Source organism: Xyrauchen texanus, chromosome 30, assembly GCF_025860055.1.
Source record: "Xyrauchen texanus isolate HMW12.3.18 chromosome 30, RBS_HiC_50CHRs, whole genome shotgun sequence".
In the NCBI taxonomy this organism is placed as follows: Eukaryota; Metazoa; Chordata; class Actinopteri; order Cypriniformes; family Catostomidae; genus Xyrauchen; species Xyrauchen texanus.
The window spans coordinates 4,219,494-4,233,877 of record NC_068305.1 but is presented as its reverse complement, the minus strand read 5'-3'; the positions used below and the strand labels follow the sequence as shown (position 1 = coordinate 4,233,877).

Sequence of the window (14,384 nt, the reverse complement as noted above, 5' to 3'; positions counted from 1 at the left end):
AAATGTAAGACCATGTTTATTTTTCCTTACCAAATCCTAGCAAACCCACTGCTGGAGGCATTTGGAAATGCCAAAACTGTCCGAAATAACAACAGCAGTCGCTTTGGAAAGTTTGTGGAGATTCACTTTAATGAAAAGGTGATTCAAATGAAAAACATTTCAAATTCAATAAGTCTACAATAAACATGATGTACAGCAACACACTATATTAGTTTAAATCTATAGTGCAAATCATGTTCTTATGATGTAATTTGAATGCTTAGCAGAACACCATGTGTGAAAACAGGATATCTGATGGTCCTTAAAACATATTCAAATGTCTTCAATTCGTTTTAAGCGTTTGAAACATTTTCTATTTTTATAGGTTTTCCGGTTATTTCCTGTTCCTATTATTACATATTCATTTTTTGTGCATATGCTGGTTTGTTTTGCAGAATGCAGTAGTAGGTGGTTTTGTGTCTCATTACCTGTTGGAGAAGTCTCGTATCTGCACACAAGGTCAGGATGAGAGGAACTATCACATCTTTTACAGGCTGTGTGCTGGAGCTTCTGAAGATATCCAGCAGAAGTTCCACCTCACCTCGCCAGACTGTTTCAGGGTGAGTTAATTACACTGCACACTGTTCACACTCCAGCCTGAAAAATACAATACAGAGCACTTGAGCGGAGCAGAGCATTGATAATTCCAACCGGAGTGGAGAACGCCTTTTTGAAGATGACGTTTTGCGCTTCAGCTCTTCCACTTTTAATATTCCCTTCCAACTCCACAAGTTCTTATGCTTTGGATTTCTTGATGAATGAGGCATACTGTATAATCCGACCCCTAAGAACCACGTTAAGTGCCTCCCAAGCCACTCACACAGAGGATACGGAGAACCAATTGGTCTCCATATAAACATTGATTTCAGCCTTTAACATTTGTTGGAATTCACTTTTGCTTCACTATGATCAAGAATGGAGTCAATCAAAATATTAAAGTCTCCTCCCAATATTATATAATGAGGGGTGCCAACGGCTTTGCAACATCCTATCTATAAAAAAGCCCTGATCATCAGCGTTAGGTGCGTAAATAATAGCAAAAATCAACCTTTGCCTCTGAATTTCTGCTAAAACAATAATGACTCTTCCTAATTTATCTTTAATATTTTTGAGACACTTGAATTGTAAATGTTTACTTATCAATGTAATGACTCCCCTGCTCTTACTTGAGCCAGCACTAAAGAAAACATGTCCACCCCATATCTTCCTAAATTTTACAGCTTCCTGTGGGGAAAGATAAGTTTCTTGAAGAAACGCTATATCAAATTTCTTACATTTAAGAAAATAAATAACCTTCCTTTTTATGGGGTGCCCCAACTCATTCACATTTCACGTGGAGAGAGATAATCCATTCATTATTAACATTTGACATTTTGACATGTGAGAGAAAATATATTGTGTTTCCATAATAAAATTATAAAGACAGCATTCCAACATTGGTGCAACAATCAACCCCCGAACATTCCCCAGTACAAATAAAAACAGAAAACAGAAAAACGTGCACATTAACCTTGCGCACGACAATGCCAACTGGCGTCCATGCCTCTAAACTCAATCAGTCCACATACGCCTACGAGAGTACCCGTGGCAACTTTACCAATGGATTGCTCAAGTCCTTTGCTTCTATACAAATTTTTTGGGACAGAATTACACCACAGAAAATAATCAGTAAAACAAACTCCAGCCAATAGGTGGAATCGGCACAAAAAAAACAAATAGATTTATCCACACAACTGTCCCGAAGGTGTGTTCCTCCACAAAACAAGCTCCAGCCGCTAACAGAACCAGCACAAAAAAAAAAGAAAACTTACTGTTTCCTCGGGCAGTCGAACAAATGTTCAGTGAGTCAGATGCCCTAATCACTCCAATGTTTGCAAGAAATATTCCACAAAAAAACTCCATCCAATAGGATGCATAAGCACAAAGAACGTGGAGATTCATCCAAAAACTGTCCCGAAGGAGTGTTATTCCACAAAACAAACTCCACAAAACAAACTCCAGCCTCTAGGGGGAACCAACATAAAAAGAAATGCATAAAGCGCTCAGTTTCCTCTAACAGACAAGTGAATGTTCAGGGAGACAAGGTTCACTTGACTGCATCTAGCGCATCACACAATGACTTGCTCATTCCATTGACTTTATAAAGGACATCGCTTGCTGTGGGCATGTAAATATTTTGTGGCCATCCTTAGCATCTATTTTCATCTTGGACGGGAACATCAGTGCAAAAGCAACCTTCCGTTAATGTAACAGTTTCTTGTATTCCTTGAATTGATCATGCTTCTCTCTTCTCGAATTCAGAAAGTCTTGGAACAAGAAAATGCTGTGGTTCTTCCAAGAAAGCCTTCCTTTACACCTTGCCACATGTAACTCGGGATCCTTACCGGATAATCTCAGAAATTTGGTCAGAATTGATGGGGGCCTGTCTCCCTCAGCGGATCTCTGAGCCGGAACCCTGTGAGCTCACTCATTTTCCATCTTATGGCCCTTTATGTCGAGCAGACTCGAGAAGCGTTCCTCTAGGAATTTCACCATATCTCGGCCTTCTTCGTCTTCAGGAATTCCAACAATTCGAACATTGTATCGCCGGTTATGATTCTCCATATCCAAATCCATCTTGGTCGCTAGCGGATTAGCAGCTAATTCCCTCGCCAATGACTCCAGATAATCAATCCATTTCTCAGCATCCAACACTCTTGTAACCAAAATTCATCAATGACCTTCGTCAGCATTGCCATCATGTTCGACGGTTGTCGCTGAATCTTTTCCACTACACCAACCAAATTGAGTCCCGGCCATTCGGCCTGTTGTTCAGGGGCCTCAGCTTGAGCACATAAGTGTCTTTTAATGTCTCCAGAGCCCATGGATTTAGAATTCTTTGACATATTGTCTTCATAGAACAGTTATGGAACAGGGTGTATCAAATCTCACCGGTTTATGACACAAAAATACAAAACTAGCAAAGTGCGCAGAGCTCACCATTCACACATCAGAACCTTGCATAGCGCCACATTTTCAACATTGTTTTGGGATCATTAAACATGATTTCTTCAAAATCTCACTTTATGGAGGATGAATATTTGTTATTTGTTAAATCCATGGTTAAACCCTGCTGTGCACATAAAGATCGCATGCACAACACATGATCATTTGATGCATAAAAAGTCCAGATTCACTTTATGCTGCTTTAAAAATATCAAGGAAAAACAAAGGGGACACATGGTATCTACTAATATAATAAATATTATATAATTAACCACAGTCCTTCAAATTGCATACAATTCCTACATCTAAAATTGTAGTGAATATTAATCAAGCAACAATACTGAAAAAGAGAAAAACATTCACTGCTATTTTCTATATTTGCCCTTTAAAACTGAACACAAAATTAGGATGAGAAATTGCTTATTTTAATTTACAGACCTAAAGTTTGATAGCAATAAATCAGTAGCCTATTAATGTATCGATCTACAGTTCCATCTAATCATTCCAAGGAGACAACTGAAGAACAATTACAAATGTAATTTTTACCATGTTTGTGTCACTCAGATCTGATTTAAACTGAAAAGCGTGAATTTGCGCATATGCCAGTTTCACCACCATACATACTGTATGTTTTATCACTTGTAGAGGCATGTTTGATGACTAGTTTTAAGTAGCCTAGATAAAGGTAATTAGAACTGGTAAAAAAATTGGTACGGCATTATTTGACGATGTTCAATGGCATATGTGCTAACAGAGAAATAATTGACTGATTACAAAAGTTGAAATCCAAGATGTATGCGCGGTAGCACGCAGCGGCCACTCCGGATCCACAATGGTGCTATTTTTGTTAAAAAAGCCAGACTTTTGCAACACATGGACATCGGAGCAACCGGTGTTCGTGTCTACCATCGCCAGACACTACTGAAATATAAGACTCATGCAAAAACCAAGCTGCATGATGACCTGCAGGAGGCGCTACGCGTACTCGGCTTGCTGCGGAGACCAGGCCTCCAGCCCTCGGCATCGCCTGATGCCGGTGGCCGGGGGAGAGGACGTCGTAAGCGGTGTGCGAGAAAGCGGAAGCGCGGAAAGAGGGCGGGGATCCATGCTAGACTAAAAACAAACCCTAGCCGGCCGGCTCTCCCATCTATCCTGCTCTCAAATGTTTGCTCCCTGGACAATAAACTGGACTATATCCGACTTCAGCAGGCTACGCAGCGTGAGTTTAGAGACTGCTGTGTCTTTGTTTTCACGGAGACGTGGCTCAGCGACAGAGTTCCGGATGCCGCCATTCAGCTAGACGGGCTCGCCTCGTTTCATGCCGACAGAAATACAGCTCTCTGCGGTAAGACTCGCGGTGGTGGCTTGTGTGTTTACATCAACACGGAATGGTGCAAGAACTCTATGCTAGTCTCTAGTTACTGTTCATCGCTGTTGGAGCTTGTGACTGTTAGATGCAGACCTTTTTATCTACCACGGGAATTCACCACTGTTTGCATAACCGAGTTTACATTCCCCAGCGCTAACGCTAAGGAAGCTCTGTGAACTGTATGGGGCTATGAGCTGAACTGCAGAACGCTCACCCCGACGGACTGTTTATTGTCGCCGGAGATTTCAACCATGCAAATCTCAAGACAGTGCTCCCTAAATTCCATCAGTATGTGGACTTTGCAACGAGAGGGCTAACGCGCTTGATCTTGTTTACACAAACATCCCAGGCGCTGCATCGGCGGAGCCCCGCCCCCACCTCGGCTACTCAGACCACATCTCTGTTATGTTAATTCCAGCATACAGACCGCTCGTCAGACGCGCAAAACCGCTTCAGAAGCAGGTGAAAACCTGGCCAGCAGGAGCCATCTCTGCTCTTCAGGACTGTTTTGAGTGTACTGTTCAGGGAGGCTGCAACATATGGCGATTCTACCAACATGGAGGAATACACAGCATCAGTGACTAGCTACATCAGCAAGTGCATTGATGATGTCACTTTCTCCAAGACCATCACCACACGCTCCAACCAGAAGCCGTGGATGACTGCGGAGGTGCGCACGCTGCTGAGGTCCCGAGACTCCGCCTTCAGAGCAGGCGATAAGGCAGCCCTAAGAACAGCTAGGGCCAAACTGTCACGGGCAATCAGAGAGGCAAAGCGCGCACACGCCCAGAGAATCCACAGTCACTTCCAGGACAGCGGTGACATGCGCGCATGTGGCAGGGCATCCAGGCCATCACCAACTACAGGACAACATCAGTTGCCTGTGACAAAGATGCCTCCCTTCCAGATGCGCTGAACGACTTCTACGCTCGGGTTTGAAGTGCAGAACGACGTGATGGCGAGGAAGTCCACCCTCCTCCCAATCGACCAGGTGCTCTGTCTTACCACGGCAGATGTGAGGAAAACTCTACGTAGAGTCAACCCACGGAAGGCTGCTGGACCAGACAACATTCCTTGCAGAGTGCTCAGAGGATGTGCAGACCAGCTAGCAGATGTTCTTACCGACCTCTTCAACATCTCTCTGAGCAGCCCGTTGTTCCAACGTGCTTCAAGGCCACCACCATCATCCCCATGCCAAAGAAGTCTTCAGTGCCCTGCCTCAACGACTACCGTCCCGTCGCGACTTACACCCATCATCATGAAGTGCTTCGAGAGGCTCGCCATGAGGCAGATTAAGACCCAGCTGCCCCCCTCACTAGACCCACTGCAGTTTGCGTGATCGCTCAAACCGCTCAACGGATCGATGCCATCACCACAACCCTCCATCTGGCCCTCACCCACCTAGACAATAAGGACTCATATGTTCGAATGCTGTTCATAGATTTCAGCTCAGCATTCAACACAATCATTCCACAGCACCTGATTGGAAAGCTGAACCTGCTGGGCCTGGACACCTCCCTCTGCAACTGGATCCTGGACTTCCTGACTGGGAGACCTCAGTCAGTCCGGATCGGGAACAGCATCTCCACCACCACCACACTGAGCACTGGGGCCCCCAGGGCTGTGTGCTCAGTCCACTGCTGTTCACTCTGCTGACTCACGACTGTGCAGCAATGCACAGCTCGAATCACATCATCAAGTTCGCCGATGACACGACCGTGGTGGGTCTCATCAGCAAGAACAACAAGTCAGCATACAGAGAGGAGGTGCAGCGGCTGATGAACTGGTGTAGAGCCAACAACCTGTCCCTGAATGTCGACAAAACAAAAGAGATGGTTGTTGACTTTAGGAGAACACAAGGTGAACACACTCCGCTGAACATCGACGGCTCCTCTGTGGAGATCGTCAAGAGCACCAAATTCCTTGGTTTTCACCTGGCGGAGAACCTCACCTGGTCCCTCAACACCAGCTATCACCAAGAAAGCCCAGCAGCGTCTCTACTTTCTTCGAAGGCTGAGGAAAGCACATCTCCCAACCCCCCCCATGCTCACTACATTCTATAGAGGGACTATTGAGAGCATCCTGAGCAGCTGCATCACTGCCTGGTTTGGGACTAGCACCGTTTCGGACCGCAAAGCCCTGCAGAGGATAGTGAGGACAGCTGAGAAGATCATTGGGGTCTCTCTTCCCTCCATCAAAGACATTTACAAAAAACACTGTATCCGCAAAGCAACCAGCATTGTAGACGACCCCACACACCCCTCACACAAACTCTTTACCCTCCTCCCGTCTGGCAAGAGGTACCGAAGCATTCGGGCCCTCACGGCCAGACTGTGTAACAGCTTCTTCCCCAAGCCATCAGACTCCTCAATACTCAGAGACTGGTTTGACACACACGTGTCCTGAGTTGCACTTTAATTACTGTCACTTTATAACTGTCTGCTACCTCAATAACTGCTATGTGCATAGAACATTATCTCATAGTATGTTATGTTTACATTTTTAGAAACTGTCATCTTTTTGCACTACTGAGTACTGGTCGGCGCTGCACTGTCTATTGTCCTGTTCATTGTCAGTAATTTGTTGTACTGTCCTGTACTTTTTGCACATGTTTGCACGTGCACTTTATATAGGTAGTTTATATAGGTATTTTATTTCGTTGTGTAGTCTCATGTGGTCCTATGTTGGTCCTTTGTTGTTTTTATGTAGCACCATGGTCCTGGAGGAACGTTGTCTCGTTTTGCTGTGTACTGTACTAACTGTATATGGTTGAAACGACAATAAAAACCACTTGACTTGACTTGACTTGATAGCGAATGTCTGGTAGACCCGATTATCTAACAGTAGTCCTAAACCAGTACAAAATAAACAGCATTTTTTTTTATATACTAAAACACAACAATACAATCACATAATTTCAGATGTGTACGTTACTAAGCATTTGATAATTTCCTATATTTCAACCAAAGGGGTTCCTCAGCCCATGTTGGCAAAGGGGCAGTTGCTCTGGACAGTGTACCTTCCTTAGAAACAAGTATACTACAGAGAAATTTCACGTCGGAGTGAGATTTGAGCAAACATTTTATTTATTTTTTACTGGTGAGCGCACTTGAGCAGAGAATCACACCGCTCCGCTTCGCTCACAGGCTGGAGTGCAGTGAAAAGAAATGAAAACAATTAATTAATTGTTATTTTTAAATTAGTTCAATTAAAATGCAGTTTAAAAAAAAAAAAAAAAAAAGGTGGTGAGGAAGCCTTTTACCTCACACCTGGGGTAAAAGTCTCCCAAGGGGGTTTAAAGTGATATTGTGTAGAGACCGGGGCAATAGTTATAGGGCACAATTTCTCAACTAACACAAATCATTTTGAGACCGCAAGATGCTTTTTTTGAGTAACAAATTAAGATGATGCTTACTCAAAATATCCTACTTCAGAAAAAGTCAACCATTTCCGGTTCATTTCATTTCATCTGAAGTATTCTATAAACAAACTAATCTCTTATGAATGGATGAGTCAATGTGAGCCCACTTTGAACATTTTTCATAACAAACCTGTTCGCCCCCACTTAATAAAAACAATGTGTTTAGAGCTACCTTTAGCACCAGCAACAGGGGCTTTAAACAAAACTGAAAATGATAAATATGTTGTCTCAAAAGAAATGTGTTAATTTCAGGGATTTGTATTAGCTACATAAATTTGCAACATCTTTTGCAACATTTTAATAATAAAATTAGATAAAATTGCCTCAAAATAATCCTTAATAGAGATCCACCAATCAGAGGAGTAGCTGCGAAATCATGGCTAAAGAGCTCAAACCATCCACTGCCATGAAGCATTGCGAATGACGTAACTGAGTTGGTGTACCTGCACTCAATTATATACTGTAGTTGTATATATCCGAATAGTTTTCATATTTAGAAAAAAATTATAATACTTAATAATATCTATAGTTCAGTAGTTTTATGTTGCACCTTTTTCATTCGCAATGATTCTTGGGAATATTAAAATATTGTCATAATTTTCTCAATCTCATGTTGTGCCAAACCTGTAGGACTTTCTTTCATCTGTAGAACACAAAAGGAGATTAAGCAGATTGTTAGGTACTGTACAGTAATTGTAGTCAAGGATGACTAAGGCTAACATTCTGCCTGACATCTTTTGTGTTCCACAGAAGCATTGGTCAAACAGGTTTGGAAAGACGTAACAGTGAAAAGCTTTATTTTTGGTTGAGTTACCCTTTAATTTTGGGAAGTATGATGTAAAGTGGGTAAAGTAGTAATAATTATTTAAACACCTTCATATTCAGTATTCTTGACTGTCTGCTTGAAGCAAAAGTCTACAATTCAAGACTTACAGAGCTGAAATATTGTTCTAAAAATCTTTATTTGTGCTCTGCAAAAGATAAAGTCATACACATCTGGGGTGGCATGAGGGTGACTGATTGGGTGAAATGTTCCTTTTAGGTTCTGTTAAAGCGTGTTTCTAAACCATTATAAATCTTATAATGTTCATCATACAATTTTTTCTTTTCAATCTAGTATCTAAGTCGAGGATGCACACGGTACTTTTCCTCCAAGGATTCAGACAAAAACATACTTCAGAACCGCAAGAGTCCAGAGGTAATACATTTATTTCTAATTTTGTCTCACACATATGTATTAAGAACTGTGAATGATGGTCATGTCAGTGTGTAAAGTTGACCATGCATTGTTGATGTGAATTACAAATCTACTTATATTGTAAATGTGTACATAACAAATCCTTAATTATCATTAACTTTTGTTTTACTCCACTAAATGTAGACCCCCAAACAATTTATTAATTAGGATAATGTACATCAGAAAAGAAACACAGAGGTTGATCAGTGGAGGTGTCTTGTGTCACCCTGAAGGGGTTTATGTTGGTGTAATGATTGGCTGCATCATGCTTATTACATGACTACTTATAAAATAAATGAATATACTGACATGTAATACAGATTTTAACTGAAATGATTTTATTTTGTAATCCGAAAGAGAGGAGTGGAGTGTCAAGGAACAATGAACTCAACCTTTACTTAACGTCAAAGTGCTGATCAATCTGGCAGTGTTTATTTTTTTGATAATGACCTTCTGACTTTATCTCACTTTTTTCAAGGCTTCTCAACTAATAAATAAATACATGGACATGAAATATTGATTTTAAGTTGAAACTGAGTTTAAATGATTGTATTAGCTTATTGTAGAGACTGTGTAGTGATATGAGAGACACAACATGAGCTAAGCTATGTTAGAATGCCCTGATGAGTGGACGGTTATACAGTAAAGCTATGGACAACAGTCCATGTACTTACATAATGTAAGTGATAATGTACAGTTAGCCAGTTGGTATCGCAAAATAAATCAGAACTTGTGTCATCCTGAAGGGGTTTATTTTTTGATAACTGGCCGACTGTTCATTACCTTGCTTATTACATGGCTAATAACAAAATAAATAAATACATGGACATAAAATATTGATTTGCATTGATATTATGTAATTAAGTGAGATGAAAGAAATCAGAGAACAGCTGAAATCCACCTCCAGTTTGCGTCAGAGTTCTGTTGGTGTTTATTTGGTCATTAATGAACAGCTGACTCCTCGTTATCTAGCTTATTACAAGAATACTTGCCAAATAAATAAATGCGCATGAAACTTTGATTTGAAATGAAATAATTTTATTAGCTTACTTGTAGAGATCGCACATTGATCTGATAAGTAGTAAACATAGCTCACAATACCCAGATGAGCAGTCTAATACGTGGATGTGTGGTTTTTACTGAGAAATATCAGACCGCTAGATGGCACCAATGACAAGTATTTCAGAGAGCCGTTTTGTATTAACACAAAATTATTCACAGTTGGTGAAAATATTACAACAGTTTTCAACATTCATTAAGGCTTGTTTTGTATCCATTTTCTCATACATTCTCCTAGACATTGTCTTTGCCATCTGTGCCTATGGACATTTGTGTTTGCTTGTTGTTTGATATTCATTTACAAATACACAGTGTTCTTTTAATGGCCTTGTATGTTAAATTATAATTTATTTTTGCATGTGATCATACTTATCTAATCTTTGCATTAATCATTTATAACATGATTGTGTATGGTTGGGTCTCTGTGTGTGCACTAATCATGTGTAACATCGTGTTTGCTTGTGTGTGTTTGTGTCACTGATCACGGGATGAGAAGGTGATTATGGGTGGTTGGCACAATCAGGGGTGGCTTTATTTATATTCCTTTATTTTACCATATGAATACATGACCTGGTCAAGTATACTGTATACTGAATATTAGTGGACAATCATATGCCTATGCTTGAATTGTTATACATAAGCCCAGGACAAAAAATTACAATGTTTAATTGTTAATTTTTTATAATATTGTAATATATTTCTTGATATAGCAATCGTGACCATTAAGTATAATGCAAATCCTGAATCCTGTAATCAAGACTTATCACAATTGTAATCTCTATTATTTGTCCGATTAATTGAGTAGCCCTATGTAAACCACACTTTATGGAAGTATGAACCGCATTGAATGTGCTATTTACGTACATATTCTAACATATCCCTCATTGTTTCTTTGTTCCTTTTGTTAATAACGTTAAGGATTTGAAAGACGATCGATCATATAAATATTAAATATATTTTACCCAGTTCTTGTAAAAATGGGAAGCTACTTCACATCTTGGGAGCTAAGCTGCTGTTTCATTGTTTTGCCTTGGCTTGTCTGAAGGTAAAGGAATCATTTCCTCTATTTTCCTAATTTTCCTGTTCACGGTTTAACACAGAATGTCACAGTACGTCTGTATGCATCTCCAGTGTGCTTTTGAAGATTCATCACATTAATCCAGGTTCATGCTAAAGACATCAGAATCTGATCACTGGGATTCCCAAATGTACTAACAAAATGAAATGGTCAGTTAGACTTTTTAATCAGAACACCTCAAACTAAGAACTTGCAGTGTAATTATAACCAGCTGACTACACACTGTATTTAGAATTGGAGAATGCTGTGAATGCATTGATTTCAATGAGGATGGTGTCTTGCACAGACTTACAGGGTCCAGTTGTGCTTCTGGAAATTCAATTTGCAATATTTCCACTAGATTTCAAACTGATCTGGCTCTTTCCACACCCTTGACTTACTTTTGCCAAACACCAAACACTTGTCTTAACAAAGAAATAGATATGCTGTGATAGTAAACTTATATAGATCTGAAATAATCATAAAAAATATGATTTAAGGAAGCATAAAAAAGTGGCACCATTACATATCTGGAGTCTTAAAAAACCCTATACACTTTTATTCAAAAATAAAAGATTTATTTTTGTGCAATTTTGCCATTTTCTTTGTTACACTATTCAAAATAGAAATGTCGAGGAATACTAATGAGGTTTGGGCACAAGTCCAAGGTCACTAAAGACCCGAGGTATGCGTTAAAGAGTTACAATGCAACATACAAGTAGAGTGTTCTCTTATGTGTAAGTGCCCTTACTCTCATTGAATGATTTTAAGGGGCTGTGTTAGTGAGGCTGCATGACAACATACTGTGACACTCTTGCTGTTTATTCTGTAAGTTTTTATTTTCTTCTAGCAGCTGTGTTTGCATTCCAAAGCAAGCCCATCAGGTTTCTTTGAAATACAATTAAAGAGAAAGTTCACCCAAAAATGAAAATTCTTTCTTCATTTACTCACCCTCATTCAAACCCATATGGTTTTCCTTCTTTAGATGCACACGATTAACCAGTGCACTCTTTTACTATTCACTGAAAGCGAATGAGATTTGGGGCTGTGAAGCTCCAAAATGGCAAAAATGCACCATAAATGTAGTTCATACACTTCGTGCACAATCATACAAGTGTTTTGAAGCCATATGATGTGAGAAACTGATATAAATATAAGTTGATGAGTATGTAAGGGATAATAATACAGAAGGATTGTCTCAATCTGAGGGGGTTTATTTAGTAATAATGACCACCTGACTGGAAGTTATCCCACTTATTACACAGCTACTTACCAAATAAATGAAAACATGCATTTGAAATTACTGTATTATCTTACTTGTAGAGACCAGACTAATACGAGAGACAGAAAACACAACCTCAGCTATGCAGAAAACATACTGTAGATTGCACTGATGAGCAGTCAGTCATACTGTGTTGCTGGGGACAACGACCATTATTCAGACATTTTTGACCGCTGAATGTTGTGATTGACCAATACAAACTGATCTCCGAAATCTCCATTTTCTGGATGAAATGTCCACAGCAGGGTACCAAAAAGGAGTTGTAAAACAAGCTGTATTCAGTTGTACAGGTTGTAATACAGTAAAGTGGAATGCATGTTTTCTAAACTGAACCCACCAACCTAAACCTTACCATCAATGCAGTAAAACTTTAATGAGAGAGGGAAAAATTCAACCTTCGAATCACGCTCGTTACTGATCATGCGAATGTGATTACTTGGGTTTCAAATCAGGATTTGAATCCGGGTCTTCCACACTATTGATGTAATACTTTTCTGGGCCTGCTAAGACAAGGGAAGGGAGATATGCTGGAGCCGATGCAAAAATGTCTGATAGGAGATGTGGCTTGTCAGTGAGTTGGTATAATGTGGCTAATGCCAGGGTAACAGAACTCTCGGTATCAACTTGCTAACTTCCCATGTAATCATTTTGACCAATCAGAGCGGTGTATTAATCATTGAGAATCTTCTCCTTCGCTGAAGCTCTGACTACAGAAGTTATATGGACTAAAAAAAATGGTGAACTTTTCAGTATTTTTTGGTGAACTATCCCTTTAATAGTGTTGTTCAGTCAGCTCATGAGCACAGCTGTCATTGTCTAAGATTGCGACTAACTTGAGCATTGTTCCTCAGCATCTGAAGGCAGGTCCTCTCAAAGACCCATTGCTGGACGATCACGGGGACTTTAACAGAATGTGTGTTGCCATGAAGAAGATCGGTTTGGATGACACAGAGAAACTGAATATGTTCAGAGTGGTGGCAGGAGTTTTACACCTGGGAAACATCGATTTTGAAGAGGCGGGCAGTACGTCAGGTAAACACAGCTAGTGCACAGGACAATAAATATGTGGCATCTGCATACAAATTATGAGCTAACTACACTGTTCTGAGCCATTTTTGCAACAACAGTTGAGGTGATTTTAGTGGATGTATGAGGTCAGTTCAAGTCAAGTTCACACAGGTGTCCTAGCAGAGTAACCACAGGTGGAGTTCAGCACAATAATATGAACATGTTCCATGAACCTTTGACAACCACAAAGTGTCACAATGCTGCATGTCTGTCTTTCTTTTCAACACTTTATCTTTTTTGTTTTACCATTTCAAACTTTTTGTGATTATTTGGCTTAAAAAGTTTGCTGATGCTGTCTTTCATTGAAATAGATGCCAAAAGGCCGAAACATTCACACATTTTAAAGTGTGGGCCAGATTGAAAAGAAACGCTTTGATAAGATTTGTTGTTTTTGACAGTGTACACAGTCCCTGTGACAAAAACCTGCTTCGTAAAGGGACCAAATTTCTTAATACAAGGTGTAGGTTTGGGGAAGAGCAAATTAACTTTATACAAAAATAATAGAAGTCAAAGGGAAGTTCCTACCATTATATAAAAACAAATGTGCAATGAAAAAAGTTAATATAGCAGAAAAGATTAAGTACTAATACATTCAATGAGTTGGTGTTAACTTAAAAATATTAAGTTAATTCTACATTTGAACTCAATTCAAACATGTAAAAATTAATGCTCTAGCTTAAAAATACTATGTTTGATTGTTTTATATATTTACAATGTGTCATCATATATCAATCCTAAAGTAGAAAACCTTTTCGTATTTATCTGCTAATTTGAGTAAATTTCACAGGTAAATGATAATACATTTGACTTAACATTTCAAAGCTGTTGTTCCCAGCATGCATCAGGTTTGAATAGTTCATGAGCTTG

At 39.7% G+C, this 14,384-nt stretch overlaps 1 protein-coding gene across 3 annotated transcripts in view; it reads left to right on the top strand.

Moving 5' to 3' along the window:
- The window catches only part of myo6a (myosin VIa), a 100,568-nt gene that overhangs the window by 51,216 nt on the left and 34,968 nt on the right, over window positions 1-14,384 (top strand). For all 3 annotated transcript variants that reach the window (XM_052098570.1, XM_052098569.1, XM_052098568.1), the window contains exons 8-11: window positions 41-138; window positions 435-599; window positions 8,932-9,012; window positions 13,301-13,481. In XM_052098570.1, coding sequence (XP_051954530.1) covers window positions 41-138; window positions 435-599; window positions 8,932-9,012; window positions 13,301-13,481 — 525 coding nt within the window. The remainder of the gene's footprint in view (window positions 1-40; window positions 139-434; window positions 600-8,931; window positions 9,013-13,300; window positions 13,482-14,384) is intronic.